Below are 16,730 nucleotides of genomic sequence, written 5' to 3'. Positions count from 1 at the left end.
TTTTTTTAATAAAATAAAATTCAAAAAAAAAAGAAAAGAACACACTCTTAATTCATATTAACTGTTTATCTATTTCTCTACTTAACTATTTACAAATTCCAACCCTGAATGGTTTTATACATAAAACTAACAGCTTACAAAGTCAACATTAATATTGCAGCACTGTACTTTTTCATATATGAGAAGTGTAATGCATATTTATAGTGACACTGTGCAGTGGAACAGAAGGCACCGAAGAAGTTCACACAATGATGCATCTAAGAATGTTCACCCATATTGGAGAGTAAATATTCAGAAATCGACATTAAATCCACAGGGTGTGTTGTTCTGTTCATGTCACTGATGTTATGCTGACTGACTGGTGGTCACCCAGTACAACCATAAGGTGACTGATAATGCACAAACGCAGGGGGAGGTGCAAACAGCACACATATGGCACACAACTAGAAGCAAGGAGGATGCAGGAAGGGAACATCTCTTTTAACGGTAGCATTCTGCAGATTACAAACATTTTCAGAATAAGTCTCCTTCCCTAGAGATCTTTGGCAATAAACGGATACTCTTCTGCAGAGATCTATAGCTTCTGTGCTGTCCTGCCTAAAAGGAGGTGTAGTCATTGATCTATTCATTCATTCACTCATTCATTCGAACATTCACTCATTTATACATTCATTCTTTCATCAGCTACTATTGCCTGTGTCAAGCACTATGTTAGCTACTAGGAGAACAGACAACTAAAATAAGGGTCTTGTCCTCAAGAGCTTTTCAGTTTAGTAGAGGAGACAGATTAGTAAACAGATGATCAGTGATCAGTGTTGCAATAAAGATACTCCCCGGATGCTACGGGAACACAGAGGAAGTAGATTCCAGTCTGCACTGGGAGATAGACAGTCAGGAATGCTTTCTGGTAATTCCTTTCTGACTTAATAATTCTATGATTTATTTCTCTACTAAGAAATATAGTTTCATTATTTTCAGATATACAAATAGCTAAGATTTATAGAGAGTAATAAAACAATATATGCATTGCTCAGATTTATAGGGATAAATATATATAAGACTTATGGAGAATAATAAAGCAAGTTCATTAAAATTATAAATCACAATTATAATATAATAATTAAAACAAGTATATTGGGCAATTCCTAGGGTAGTTGCATGGCTCCTGATAATTGCCTTGCACTAAAAAAAATTTTTTTTCTACCACATATATGTATCCCCCACACAATAAATGCTTAGTTATAATCCCTAAAGAACAACAGTGCAAGTTCCTATTAGCTTGATGACTGTGCCAGAATCCCCCCTAAAATCTCAGTTGTTTTGGAGTATCTCCAGGGGATGTCTACACAGGCCCACAAAGCTGTCTGGCTCCCTAGTGATAGCGTTCACATGTCTTTCCTCTCTTACTGCTGGAAAGCAGTTCGGTGGCTCCTCATAAAGAAGAGAATTACCACATGATCCAGCAATTCCACTCCTAAGTGTATGCCCAAAGGGATTGAAAGCAGGGACTCAAACAGACACTTGAACACCACTGTTCACAGCAGCGTTATTCAAAATTGCCAAAATGTGGAAATAACCCAAGTGTCCATTCACAGATGAATGGATAAATAGAATGTTCCAGGTGATGGATGTGCCCACCAAGTCCCCTGAACGGGCCGATGAAGAGGAAGCATCTATCTGTTTCAAGGGTGTTATTTTCTGATGCTCCTAAGATTCTACACCCTCCCAAGTTGCAGAGACTTGTGAGCCAGGATGAGGACAACACCTTCCTCCCAACTCTGCATCACTCCGTGTCACCTGGGACCCAAGACAACATTACGCACCAAAACTGACCATTCAGCTCCTCCCCTGTCCACATCCCGAAGCACCTTTCAAAAGTAAAAGCCAAACAAACCAAATATAAAGAAGCAAAGAAGCAAACCAAATCCACTACCCTCTCCACAGGAGTTAACCTTAATTCATGAGCAAGGCCTTTCCACTCGTAATCATCCAGAAGACATTTTGTACTCATATGGGCAAGAAACGTCAGAAGTTGCTTAACGCCCCATCCCTAGTCATCTGCATTCAGAGTAGTGATGACCTCACAATTTCCCCAGGAACCATCAGTGGGGAGATGCTTTGCATCATCCAGGTTTCAGTTCAAATGTCACATCGTCAGCCTCAGTCTCTATTACATCACCTTGTTTTATTGTCTTCATGGTACTTATTCCCACCCTACTATTTGTGATCCATTTTACTGTCTCTCTTCCCCCCAGAGAGTAAACACCATCAGTACAAGAACCTTCACTATTATATCTCCAGAATATAAAACAAGGCCTGACACATATTAAGCATTCAATAAATATTTCATGGATGAATAATACTTTTTTTTCGAGTACTTACCATGTGCTAAGCACGGTTTTGAATACTGTACATGCAATAACTAATTTAATGCCCAAAATGATCCTATGAGGTAGAGAGTATTATTAGCCATATTTTATAGATGAGGAAACTGGGACATGAAGAGGTTAACTAACAAACTCAAGGTCATACAGCTAGTAAGTAACTGTTTCGGTAATCTACTGCTGCAGAACAAAAAACCCCAAAATTTGGTGGCTTAAAAAAACAATGTACTCTTATTTCTTATGGTTTTGTGACTTCACTGGTCTCAGCTGGGTGATTCTTGAATTATCTCATGCAATTACTATCAGTTCTCAGCTAGGGCTTAAGTTGTCTGAAGGCTTAACTGGGGCTGGTCCTCCAAGGTGACTTTCTCACTCATATGTCTGGCACCCCAGCTGGGAATACTGGAACAGCTGGGGGCTGTCTGAGCATCTTTCTCTCTCTCTCCATGAAGCCTCGCTACAAGGCTAGCTTGGGCTTCCTCATAGCATGGCAGTCCTTTTATGGCAGCTAGATTCCCCCAGAGTTCATGTTTTAAGAGACTAAGGCAAAAGCTTTAAGATTTCTTATGCCCCAACCCCAGAAGTCATGTAGTATCACTTCTGTCTCATTCTATTTTTTCATAGGGCCAGCCAAGATTCAATGTTTGGGGGTACTAGAAAAAGGCGTGAATACCAGGAGGTGAGGTTATTTAGGGGTCATCTTTGGAGATTCACCACCGTAATAGGAGAGCTGGGATTTGAACCCAGGCAGTCTGGCTCCAGAAACTGCACTCTTAACTATCAATAATATATCATGGGGTATCTCTATTAGGAATAAATGAATAAATTCATTACTTAATTTGTATAACTAGTGGGGACTATGCTGATGATTTGAGCCTCCAAAAGTGAATTAAAATCCCCATCTCTAAAGACAGAAAATTATTTGCAATTCTTAACTGACAATCCTTCATCTGCCTCTAAACACCCTAGTTTTAAAAGTTAAGGGGCATTCTCAGTTGGTGCTGGGTGGGAGGTGGTTAGCTTGAGGAGAATCAGGGAAGGTTTGGAAGCACTTCTGTGGACAAAGTATTATGAAAGACCGTCCAGCTTGAAATGCGTTGGCTTGCAGACAAGTTCTACACAAACACCACACTTTCATGGCTTATTACAGTCCTGGAAGAGAGGTTGAAAAAAAAACATTTATTGAGTACTTTCTTGCATCAAGGGCCGTGCCAAGGGCCTCTCATCTACCACCTCCTTCAATCCTCATGTTACCTTTACGACGCAGGTCTGGCCATGATAACCAACTTTGGAAAGTTCTGGAAACTGCATCACATTCCTAGTAAATAGCTGAAAAATATTTCAGTATGACTCGCCAATGCCCTTTCTACTAGTCACTGAGTGATGCCATACTTACAACCCTCCACCGTGAACCTTGTTACCCTGTGCTACTGTGATTCATTTCCGGGACATCTCCCAGACTAGTGAAAGCCTCCTTGCCACCCCAAGCCCTGTTCTGGGACATGGTTTTCCAAACATTACAGTCTCTCTGCCCAACCCAGCATCTGATCTCTGGAAGGTACTTTAAAAATAGTTGTAATGAATTATGATTTCTTCCCAGAAGATCAATCATAGCCCAGGGCTTTTAGAAAGTCTATATCAGACCTCTATCAGACACTTACTGAGACAGGCTGGGACCGGGGACCCTCTGCTGCAGTGCTCGCACCTGGAAAAATGTCTCCTCAAGCAACAAAATATAAAGAAACTATAAGGGACTAAAAATAACTGCATGCATGCCCAGTTGGGGCAAATTATGGACAACAAGATACAAAGAGATCAAAAACCCAACTGCCACTTCTGAAGAGCCAGGAGCAAAAACAGGGGTAATGTGCACGTCACTTGCACTCAACTCCGCCAAAAGGGTGGGCAAGCCACCTAAGCCACACCTCCAGCCCCACCCCTGGACACACCCTTATCCTCACTCCATATAAGGAACCAGCTCGCCGCCCTCCCCAAGAAATGAGCAAGGGAACATGTTACTTGTTTTCGCTCCCCCCCTGCTGCAGCAGGGGCCCCAATAAAGCACGGCCTGAATTTCTTGTCTGGCCTCTTATCAATTTCTATCGATTAAGGAAGGTCAAGAACCCTGGTCCGTAACACTATCAATTCACTTCTAGGAAAGTAAGCAGCAATCAAATCTCCACTGGCTTCCCTGTGTTTCTTATCAGCTTGGTCCATAGAACAGACCATCTGTGACCAGAAGGTCTCTCCCTCCCTCTGCACTTTGGAAAACACTATTTTATTATATGTCATGTCCAGGAGTGTCTTGGGGCTGAGGTGGTGAAAGAGAGGTGATATTTAGTGGCAGGGCTTGTGCAGCTTTAATTGCAACTCCCCACGTCTCTGTGGTTGTTCCATTTATTTTTAGATATTTATATTGGTTTTACAGAGACTTGCCACCTTGACTCTTAGGAGCTAACAAATAATATATCTGAAGAAAACACTTCTATTCTCCCAAGTCCCTAGAGAAGAAATTCAAGAGTATCCCCAAAGCGCCATTGCCACTGTCAATAAAGCTGCTAAATTATAACGTGCAGGGGCGTTTTAGTGATTACGTTTTTCATAGGATCAAGGAACAATGATCCACACAGATAAAACTTGACTGTGCAGCAGCTATCCACGGGAACACTTTCCAAACTCTAAAAGCAGGACAATGTGAAAAAAAAGAGAAAGCCTTAGAATTAGGAGCCCTGCAAATGCTTCTCTGGTCTCCAGCATACAGCAACCAACCAATGAAACCACTCTCTTTTTCTTTTTTTTTCTGTCAATACCTGATAGATTGCAAGGAATCTGAAAATTTATGGAACAATTCAAATTTGCCTATAATTTCATATCATAAATTGAACTCTGGGATAGGAGTGTGAAACTAATTCCATCAGTCTTTTTAATAATACAATCTTTAAAACCATTTCTGGGTGTTTTACCTCTGTTAAATGCTTTCTCATTACACAGCTCTTTAATAGAGGGGTTTTAAATGTGTTACCTTGGTGCTCTATTACTATAGTGATGTTTCAGGAAAAATGACTTTTTGTCATTAATATATTACTAAAGAGAATCTCTTTCAGAAAAAAGAAATACCCAAAGAGGACTTCATTTTCATGGTCTCTCATTTTCTTCTCTACTCATTAAGCCCTTTCTAAGGCATCTGCCTTCGACCAGCTCTAAAAATACAAGCGGTACAAATAAGCACATTAATAAAACATCATGTTTTCAATCAATAAAAACATATTTGATTTCCATGTGAGACAGCAAAGAAAAACAAAACAAAACAAGCAACAGAAGCCCTTAAAAGCAAGCAGGAAACTAAACAAATTTAGAAAAATTGGGCTGAGGCCCCAGTGGGAAAACGTCACCTACTTGCTTATTTATTTAGGATTTATATTTCCCCTGCTTCTCAGAAGGACTGAAGGCAGCATGGAAAATGTTTTAATGCTTCCAGTATTTTATCAATTGAAACCTAACTGGGACAGTTTAAGTGTCATAAGAATCACAAAGTTTCTGAATTATTCTCTCCTAATTAAAAAACAGACAACATGTAGCTATAGTGCTCTTTTCCCATTCATATAGCGCTCAAGTTTGGGTATGCAGACATTCTCTGTTAATTGCACTCATCTTTACTAAGGAATTAGATATAAATAATATTAAGTCAAGCATTGGGTAAAATTACTCTTCAGGCAGCTGAAGTAACGAAGCTTAGTCCAACAAATGTATAGGTACATTAAAACAAACCCCATAGTTGACTGGAATTTAAATCTCGATATAATTCTAAATCCTACATGTATTGTAAAGCCAGGAAATATGTGTTTAAGGCCAAAATTCCATTCCGCTATCTGTCCTGCTGTGGTTATGCCAGGCAAATAACAGTTACAGTAATTTTAGAACCCCTTGCCATACCCTTAGGTATAATTAAGCGACTTAAATGTTGAGTTCCTGTCTAAATTCACGATTTGTTTTCTCAAATTATATACCTAGCACCAATCTAAATAGAACATCACTATATGTTTCAATTTTCATGCAATTCCATGCCCCACCACTGCTGACCTGCTTTTCATGAAGCCATATGAAGGTTAGTGGGAAGAGGTAAATCCCAATCACATTTTCAATCTATCATTTCTCTAAAGTAAATGTGAATGCCATTTAAACTTAACCAGGCTTTTGGAGGATGGATTCAGTATGATGACTTTAACACACATAAGTAACAAAATCACCCCATGGTAAGGAATGCCTTTACACAATTGTTTATTAGGTGTATTTGGAAATATCAAGGCATGTGTTGTAAAACAGCCCCGTGCTGTCAAACAAAGGACATATAACAATTTCTCAAGTCTTAGAGCAGCACAGATGTAAAATGGGTCATAACATCTTTTACTCTTTGCATGAGGTAATAATTGTTTTCATTTAAATAATCTAAGAACTTCAATCATTTTTAAAATGTCAATAAGCCTTATTCCACATTATCAATACTTAAAACTACTTACAGTGAGTAGCATAATTATTTACACAACATAATTGCTACTGATTTTCTTATCTAACTACTCTCTACCAGATTATAAACTCCGTAAGCATAGAAACTATGCCTTGACTTTTTACCCCTGGGGCCCAGCCCAATGCTCAGTACATAGCGGATGCTCAATAAGCATTGAGCGAATGTTTATTTGTTAAATAAGTGCATAATAGTGCATTTGTGTCACCGAGTCAGAAAATGTGCTAATCTTTTCAAACCATTTGCAGGGATATTAGGCAAGATACAAGTTCTTTAGACCTCACTTTTGCCATTTGTGAAATGGACATACTAACATGTATCCACTGACATCACGGAACTGGATGCAGATGAAGTAACCACATGTTATTATTTTAGATCTGCGACCTATATAATAACCAGTATATTTAATTCCAGTTGCATAGAAAAAAAAAAGGTAGTTATCAAAATGACAGTACGTGTATTACCTGGGGAATCTGAAGACCTTCTACATATGACAATTTATGCCTTTTTCCTCTGCATGAATTAGCTAAATAAGGAAAAATTTGCCACATACTTTCGGCTTAAGTAGGACTGACTCTATTCACTGCTATAATTCTCCTTCCATTTCTGGCATAAGTCTGTGACTTTCTGATTGGCCCACATTATTTACTTCAGAGTTAAAGGGGCCACCAAGTTTTAAACTGCTCAAATGTTTGCTGGTTTTTTCCTAAGCCAGATTTCTGCTCAAAATAATAACTGAAACCTTCAATAATCTGCTCTCTAATTTCAGTACCTTCAAACTTTTTTTGGAAATAAAAAAGAGATATAAATCATAAACAAATACCTTGTAATTTCGATAATGTTTTATAACAATAAGACCACATACATGAATAATCTCATTTTTAAAAACTGTTTTGTAAATTATGCCCACCTTTAAATCTAAGAACAAAATCATTTTCACTGACATCTGCATACCAACTGCTGTTTCTGTTAGATAACAACAGGAATTCAGATGCAATATTTAGTTTTAACTTCGGGAACCAATTTAAAATAACAATTCCTACATACCTATTTGAGGAGAGTTCCCAGAATGTTCTAGGCTTCAAGTTTCCTCTAATTTGCATAGTTGCTATAAACCAAGTTTCAGCTGGTTCCACTTAGCTGGCTATACCATATGCAGCCCAAGTCAAACTCTGAATAGAGTTGCTTTCACAAGGTATTATTTTGCTACTAAAGCCTCTTTTCTTTTTTTTTTTAAATTGTGTCAAATCATCAATATGAATCTCTAATTCTCCTGGGATTATAAAATGAAGAAGTTATTGATGAAAAGATCAAGGAACCGAAGGATTGGGTGACTTGCCACGTTTGCAATGAATTTATAAGGAAACCGTTAATAGAATGGTGATCTTTGTGCCGGTGGAGCCAAGAAGGCAAGGTGCCTGTTGGGTTTTATTTCCCTTCCCACCCAGAGCCTGGGGAATGCATCATCCCAGGCAGCCTCCCATGCTCACATCTCCCAGGTATTCATCTGTGTGTCTCCAGCACCTACAGCCGTGCTTGGTGGGCTCTTGGTAGACGTGCCTTGCCAGTGTAGCAGTGAGCCACAGCCCACCGGCTGCGCTCTTTTTGACACTGGTCCACTCTCTCTGACTTGTTTTAGGGATCTCAGAGGTCTCTTACTGTCTCCTGCACAGTCTTGCCCCTTTGGGCACATGTACCCAGCAGGGGGACCACTGTGATAGAGCGGTCCAGGTGGTGGTATGTCAATACTTGGAGTTTCATTTCTTGTTGCCGGGCTTGGTACAGGTGCAGTTACTAGTTCTTATCCTTCAATCACTTTGGGTGACTTTTGCCTCAACCCAGTCACGTTGTCCTTCCAAGCCTGCTTAGAAGACCAGCCACCATTTTCCAAAAATTATACTTCCCTTAGCTGTCAAATCATACTTAAGTCCTACCCACCCCCCATGTATGCAGACTTGGTATTTTATGCAGATGCCCCTTAGCTTACAATCCTGAACCTCAACTCTTATGAGAAACTAAGAAACCCTCAACTCCATCATTAGTAACAAAATATTTAACAATTTCTTAACCCTCAAATTCTCTGATTTGAACTCTAGCCATACGTTTTTCAGAACACACTCAGCAAAATTAATTAGTAAAACCTAAGACTAGTTGAGGTCACCAAGAGTTGGTGGCCAGAAAGATAGAGTTGAGTCAAGAGGCTTGAGTTCCAGGCACAGCTTCAGCACTACAGAGAACAAGCATCAGCTTCCTCGTCTGCAAAGCAGAAGTAAGCAGCACGGAGCGCGTGCGTCCTCAACATATCTTCACATGAGTAAAATTAACCTCGAAATTTCTCTAGAACAGCACTGTCCAAAGGAACTTTTTGTGATGATGGAAATATTCATATTATATACTGTCCAATATGGTGGCTGCCATCTATATGTGGCCATTGAGCATCTGAAATATGGCCAGGGTGACTGAGGAACTGGATTTTTAATTTTTAACTTAATTTTAATTAGTTTAGATTTAAATAGCCAATGTTGATAGTGTATTTAGACAGTGCAGCTGTTCAAGAAATAGCAAGGAAAATTTTAAAGTCCTATCATTTAAGGGCAAATCTAAATTTCCATTCTGCAAGCTGTACTTCCATCTCAGAAAGTCCAATACAAATGGCTAGAAAGTTTGCTTGTGACCACTAGCCTTCACCTTTCTCAAAGTATACAGACCTTAACATTAGGCTTTTCCCACCTCCACACCCCCACTGACAAGATAGAGTTTGATGAAGAGGATTTGGTGGTGAAAGCCACCTTGCTGGGACACACCTCTCCAGTCTGGAAGAATGAACTGCCAAGCAGATGAGTGGTGAGAAGCAGGGTCTTTCTAGCTATGGGAACTTGAGTTTGGGGGCTACTCTCAGGCTCTTCCATCTTGAGGGGTCTCTATGATGTTGAATAACCAGTGGGAATTCTATTCTTGGTTTACTGACGGCAGGAGCTGGAAAATGGACTGGATCCACTGGTTTCCAGAAGGCCTTTAATGGACTGCCTTGGATGAGGCCACACCAGAGCACAGCCCTGTCTGGAGCAGATGTCAAGCAAGGGTCCAGAGCCTGGTGCGTTGGGCCTCTTGGCTGGTGCCACTCCACCCTAGCTGCATTCAGAACTGCTAAGACAACTGCTTTAGGCAGAAGAGTCCACGTTTCTTCATCTCCTTGGTTACCCCTCTTGCCCATTCTTCCATCTTCTCTCTCCTGGAGACCACACAGCTTCCTAATTGGTCTCCGTCTTTTCACTCTTAACCCCCTACAATTCATCTTCCACACAGCAGCCAGAATGATCTTTTAAAATCAGAACATCTCACTCCTTTGCTTAAGATTCTCCAGTGGCTTCCTACTCAAAATAAAATTCAAACTCTTCACCATGGCCTACAGGGCCCTGCTCACCTTTTTTACTTCTCCCATCGTCCCCCTTACTCATTCTGTTCCAGACACAGTGACCTCCTGGCTGTTCTTCAGACAAATCAAGCTTGTCTGTACCTCAGGGCCTTTGCACCTGCCGGTCCCTCTGCCTAAAATGCTCTTCCCCAGACTTTCACATGGCTGGATCCTTATCACTCAGGCCTCAGCTCAAATGTCACCTCCTCAGAGTGGCCATTCCCAACCACCTCATCCATAGCTACTTCTATCCCACCACTATGTTATGTTTGTTGGGTTTTTTCTACATATTTCTTGAGGTATATTTAACATATTATAAAACTCACCCATTTTAACGGCACAATTAAATAATTTTTAGTAACTATACCAAGTTGTACAACCATCACCACAGGTCATTTCCACCTTTGAGATCCCTCATGACGATTAACTGTTAATCTCCATACCTATCCCCTGCCCCAGGCAACCACTAATCTACTCTCTGTCTCTACAGATTTGCCCTTTTGGAATTATACAGTTATTATCTAATATTCCACTGCTCTGTTTTATTTTATTTAAAAAAATTTTTTATTGTGGTAAAATATACTAACATAAAATGTACCATTTTCGCCATTTTGAAGTGTATGGGTCAGTGGCATTAAGTTGTGCAACAATCACCATCACCATCATCCATCTCCAGAACTTTCTCATCTTTCCCAACTGAAACTCTGTATCCATTAAATACTAACTCTCATTCCTCTACCTCCCCAGCCTGTGGAAACTACCATTCTACTTCCTGTCTCTATGATTTTGATTACACACAATATTTGTTCTTTTGTGACTGGCTTATTTCACTTAGCATAATGTCTTCAAGGTCCCCCCATGTTGTGGCATGTGTCAGAATTTCCTTACTTTTTAAAGCTGAGTAATGTTCCTTTGTATACCATATTGTGTTTGTCCATTCATCTATGGATAGATACTTGGGTTGCTTCCAACTTTTGGCTATTGTGAATAATGCTGCCATGAATATGGACGTATAAATATCTGTTCAAATCCCAGCTTTAACTTCTTTTGGGTATATACCCCGAAGTGGAATTTCTGGATAATATGGTAATTCTAAGTTTAATTCCTTGAGAAAGTATCCTATTGTTTTCCACAGCAGCTGCACCATTTTACATTCCTACCAGCAATGCACAAGGGTTCCAGTGTCTTCACATCTTTGCCAACACTTATTATTTTCTGTTTTTTTAATAATAGCCATCTTGATGGATATGAAGTAGTATCTATTTTATTTTTATAATTCAGTTATCACTATGTAATATTTTCTTGTTTACTTGTTTGTTTAAACATTAACTGCCTGTCTCTCCAAACTAGGAGAGACATGAGGGCAAGAAGCTTGGCTGCCTTGTTCACCAAAACTCCAGTAGTACCCAAGACCCAACACACATTTGCTGAATGAATGACAGACCTTAGGGTTACCAGCTTCTACAAGCTTTAGTGCTACCACAGTCCTCCTTCTTTTATCAACCCAAGGATATACAGAAGCTAGGGAGCTCCCTTCTTCTACTCTGACACACCAGAGGACCATGAAGAAGAACTGAGAATATTTTTCCCAACGATTCAGTGCTTTTCCTTGTGAAATACAAAGAAATGAAGATATTTTGAAACTGAGATCTTGAGAGCATCCAAGGCCTTTGGGAACATTCTGCTGAGGCTGTAATTATAACCAGGAGAATGTGCTGGGCTCCTCTGGAAGTACTTGGTGCTACTCATATGCAAACGTAAAAGAGACAGCCCCTTGAAACAGAATCAAATGGCTAAGAGTGAAAACTATAAAGCTTTTCACTAGAAAAGCAAATTGTGCAGTCCTTTCTTGTGCATTACCTATGCTTTCTAAAAATATATAGTTTTCAAAAAAGGCTGGCATTTGCTACTCAACTTTTGAGAATTAGTTCAGGCAGCCTGGGCAAACCACAAATAAATATGTCACAGAGACTGCTTGTTGTTTGCTTGTTTTCCCTTCTTTCCACAGTTGATAGAAGACTTTTATTCAAAAGAAGACTCTTGAATTTTAGCGGAGCTCATGGATTCCTGACATGAAGACTTCATTTCAGGCCTTCCCTGCAGCTAGAAGTGGCCATGTAACTCATAACTAGCCAGTGCAATGTAAACAGCAAGGTGCAGGTAATTCTGCACAATGTCCTTAAAGGGAGGATCTGTGCCCTTCCTCTCTTCCTTTTTGTTGGCTAAACCATGAACCTGATGGCTGGAACTTGAGCACACATCTAAGTGGATACTGAGTGCCTAATGATTTGAGGTTGCCACACCAATCTTGGATTGCCTACCTCCAGATTCCTTTACATGGGAGAGAACCAAGCTTCTGGTTGAGCGATTGTTACTTTGGATCTCTGTTACTAGGAGCCAACCTAGTCCTAACGCACACGGAATCTCTCCAGTAAGATTACAGGAGAACCCAAGCACAGAAATAAGTGCTTTCTACATACACATAACAAAGTCTATTGTTCCATCAAAGTCTGAGCTGCTTTAAAGCTGATGCCAAGCCCAGCTTAGCCAATATACTAAGGGGGTGGCAGTGATCTGACATATTGCCTACCAGTCAGAAGAAAGGATGAGTCAATACCAGCAACAACGGTAACGGTGGTAGCTAATGTTTAGTGAGCACTTCTTATATCGCAGACACTCAGCCAAAGAGCTTTATACATACCATCTCATGTTATCTTCACAACAGTCCTGAGGTTTAAAGATAAATCCATCACACGGCTTATAAGTGATGGAATGAGAGCCAGCATGCCTCACCTTTACATTGTATCCATAAGGAGCATCCATTATACTTCCTCTTCCCCACACATAAAAATAAGGTAGTCAGGCCTCTGCAAGGGCACACCCCTCCTTTACCAAGGACAACTTTCACTGGACACCCTTCCCCACCTCCAACACTAACAATGCCCCGAAGACCCAAAACACTGGGCTAACCATGGAGTCTACTTGCTAGGCACATGGTGCCTCTCAGTCACTAATTTCTTTGGGTCATTTTTAACTTACAGCCATTTAATCATAACTGAAACACAACTATAACATAAAAACCAAGTTACATGTTTGTTTCAGAGCCTTATTTCACATTTATGCTAATATCAATATTGCAGAGCTATTTTTCATGACCATCCTCTCCTGGCCCCATGTGTTGCAATAACATAATGAAATCTGTACCAATTCATTAGATAGCCGATATTTTACAGGAGCGCATCAATGCATATAGGAGCTGACTTTTATTTAAGGAAGGAGACCCCCTCATATCTGCCTGTCAAATGACCTTCTTGATGGGAAGGCCTCACTGCAAAATAGGCTTTACTTTGTAGAAAGTTGGACTTACCCAGTGCTTGATCAAGTCAGTTTATATCATTGTTCTAGACCTCAGCTTCCTCATCTATAAAATGGGGATAATAATACCTCCTCACAGTGATTTCAAAGATTCAGTGAGATTATGCTTGTTGCCTACTTGGCACAGTGCCTGGCACCCAGTAAGTGCTCAATAAGAGGTACCTACTTTTAAAAATCATTAATTCATGGGTGGTACAATCTGACTGAATGAAGCTTTCAGTGAACTAATGTGTTCAATTACCAAACAACTTCCCAAAATTGAAAAAAATGAAGAAGATAATGGTCACTACTATGCTCACTTGGAAAGATGACTCACTCTGGCTGACTAAATCCGGACTTATTTTTTTAAGGCTGGCTGTCTCTAAATCTGATTTCTTATCTTGACTCAGCATAATCTATGCCATTACTAACCACCCTGGGCATTTTGTTAGTTTTTGTTTGATATTTAGGCTTTTTCTCCCCTAAGTTATTGCTATTCTCTATTCTTAGATTGCCTTTAGTGGTGGTTTTAAGTCAGAGACATTAAGTGGGATTGTTTTTTCTTTTTCTTTCCCCTCTTTTTCCCCCTAATGGTTATAAAGTAGTCAGAGGTGAGTACTACCTTTGATCTTCTATCCGTCACTGGGAGACATTTATGAAAGGCACAGGCAACAAATAGCTTCTAGAAGTCTTTATGATGGGTTTTTGCCTGAAGATAGCCTTAATTTTGAATCCATGAAACTCAGCTGAGTTAGACTGGGTTTTCAGACACACATCTGCTTTAAGAATTTATCCCTCCAAGCATTATCTCGAGCCCTTTCTAACTGTTAATGCAGGGCACCACTAGTTCTATTAAAAATCTCCTAAATAGTTGAGATAAATCCAACATTTCACTATTACAGACATTTGTCCCCAACCCAAATTCTGACAGCAGAGGAAAACAGCAGCAGCTCTTCCACTGTTTCCAATATTCACTTTTGGAGAATACCCTTTTAAAAAATGCTTACTGTGATTTTCCAGGTACATTTGCTATTTGGAGGGTACACTCCAGGAAAACCTTCGCTGCCAATAAAGCCAGACTCTCCAGTAAGAATGCCGCCACATGTGAAAACAGGTCTGGGAAAATAAAAGAGGAAAAGAAATTTGAAACACTGTCTAACAATTTAACGTCAATTTCAGAAAGATGCAGTCTATTAATATGGATAAAGTGAATACTGACAATTAACTGCCTGCATCATATACGGGATTTGAAATACTTGTTAGCTCTTAGAATAAATTCTAGCCTGATAAAACATTCAGTCCAGCTGCCATCTGTCTCCACCATGATAACAAGATCAATCTATCCATCCATCCATCCATATGCAATCAAGTCCTCCACGTAAGTGGCAAGATCTTACAGGAAAATGGTAAATGGAAAATTTAACTGCGGGGAGTGAGAGAGTGAGAGAGAGAGAGAGAGGGTGAGAGCTAGGCTCCGTGAAGTGAATGGTTTTAAAGCTAGGCAAGTAATTGGTTAATATGAAAAAGTTTTAATTTTCTGGATTTGGAGAGATGCCTAATTGTCTCTTTGTTTGAAAATCGTTGGCCATTGGCAGAGCCTCCCATTGAAAAGGGAGGTTGATGGTGATAGAGGTGGAAAAGGAGATGGCAAAGTTGGCCATAGGGCAGGTCTCCCGGCCCAGGTCCTGGAGCCATCTGGCAGCTCAGAGGCTGAAGAGTTAAACTTGCCAAGAGCCGCTCCCCGGGCGCCGGGCAACTCGCGTTTTCCCCTAGGCTTCTGTCTCTGGGCAAAGCCTCTCCGGGGAAGAAAACAGGAGTAAACCAAAGTCCACACATTTGGGTCCCAGTGCTTCCCAGCGCCCGCCTGAACCTTCGGGGAGAGGAGAGGTGGTGGCCGGCCAGCTGCGGGGCCGTGGGGCGGGCGGAGCTGGGGGGCGCCGGAAGGAGCCCCGAGGACTGGCGCCACCCCGGGGTCCTGGTGGCGCGTGGGTCCCCGGCGCCCCGAAGCGGAGTGGGTAAAGCCAAGCCGTGGGCGAGGGAAAGAGAGGGAGGAAGGAAGGGAGCGCGGGCGGGGGTCGCGTTACCTCTCCGGGGGCTGCGGCCGCGAGGGCTGGGCGGCGGCGGCCAGCAGCAGGCAGAGCGGGGCCCAGGCGCCCGCGCCCCTCATGGCCGGTGGAGACGCTCGGGGCTCGCCCCACCCCGGCGCGCACCCCGGAGCACCGCGCGCTCCGCACCGGCCCGGACTCCCGCCCCGGCGCGCCCCGCACCCCGGCGAGCCCTCTCCCGCTCTCTCGCACGCGCCGCCGCGGGGTAGCCCAGGTAGCCGGGCGTGCGCGGCAGGCTGGGCCGGGGCGCTTTTCTAGAGGCGATTACGGTGCAGTCTGCCTCGCCGCTTAATTTCCCCTGAGGAGTTGCTCTGGCAGCCACAGGCCACTGCTGAATATCCCGTTTGTTCTCCGGCGGCGAGAGGGGGCGGCTCCCAGGCCGGAGCCGCCTCCTCTCTCGGGGCGGGTGGGGGCGCGGGCGGCTCCTCGCTGGCACCCCGGGACCCGCACCCCGCTCACATCCCTCGGGCAGGGGTGGTGGAGAGAAGGATGAAAGGGATCCCCTACCGCGTGGTACCCAAATGGGACCTGGCGCCTTGATCCACAGATGATGGGGTGGGAGGGGGGTTGGAGGGGGGTAGCCTTGGTTTGCTTTGCTTTGGGGAGTGTTTTTCTCTAGTTGCTTCTAAATAAAAAGTATTCGCGCTTGCTGATTGCTGGAAAAGAGGGTTCCTCCTTCCGACATCTAGATCCAAAGAAAGAAAAGAGAAAGTAGAAGAGAGATTCTACTATATTTTAACTCCTACTCTAATTCTCTTACTTTACACACACAGAATCTCAGTAGATTCTTTTTGCTTTTACTGGTGTGTGAGAATAGGGAGATAGGTTCTGAGCGGGAGGCGGGGGGCGGTTTAGAAGTGAGTTTTCAGCCGTGTGATTAGTGAGTGACTTGTCATTACCGTGACAAATAACGGAGACAAACTCCGGATCGTCGGCTCTCACCACCCCAT

The 16,730-nt window shown here is 41.9% G+C and overlaps 1 protein-coding gene across 1 annotated transcript in view; it reads right to left on the bottom strand.

The window, feature by feature from the left end:
• Nucleotides 1-15,869, bottom strand: part of PCOLCE2 (procollagen C-endopeptidase enhancer 2) — an 81,451-nt gene extending 65,582 nt beyond the window's left edge. The window contains exons 1-2 of the mRNA XM_061193594.1: nucleotides 15,760-15,869; nucleotides 14,683-14,791 (exon numbers count right to left, since the gene is read on the bottom strand). Coding sequence (XP_061049577.1) covers nucleotides 14,683-14,791; nucleotides 15,760-15,842 — 192 coding nt within the window. The 5' untranslated portion in view covers nucleotides 15,843-15,869. The remainder of the gene's footprint in view (nucleotides 1-14,682; nucleotides 14,792-15,759) is intronic.
• Nucleotides 15,870-16,730: the final 861 nt, after the last annotated feature.

The sequence above is a fragment of the Eubalaena glacialis genome, chromosome 6 (assembly GCF_028564815.1).
Source record: "Eubalaena glacialis isolate mEubGla1 chromosome 6, mEubGla1.1.hap2.+ XY, whole genome shotgun sequence".
Taxonomy (NCBI): domain Eukaryota; kingdom Metazoa; phylum Chordata; class Mammalia; order Artiodactyla; family Balaenidae; genus Eubalaena; species Eubalaena glacialis.
The sequence above is the reverse complement of the archived record's forward strand: the minus strand, read 5'-3'. Positions and strand labels throughout refer to the sequence as shown.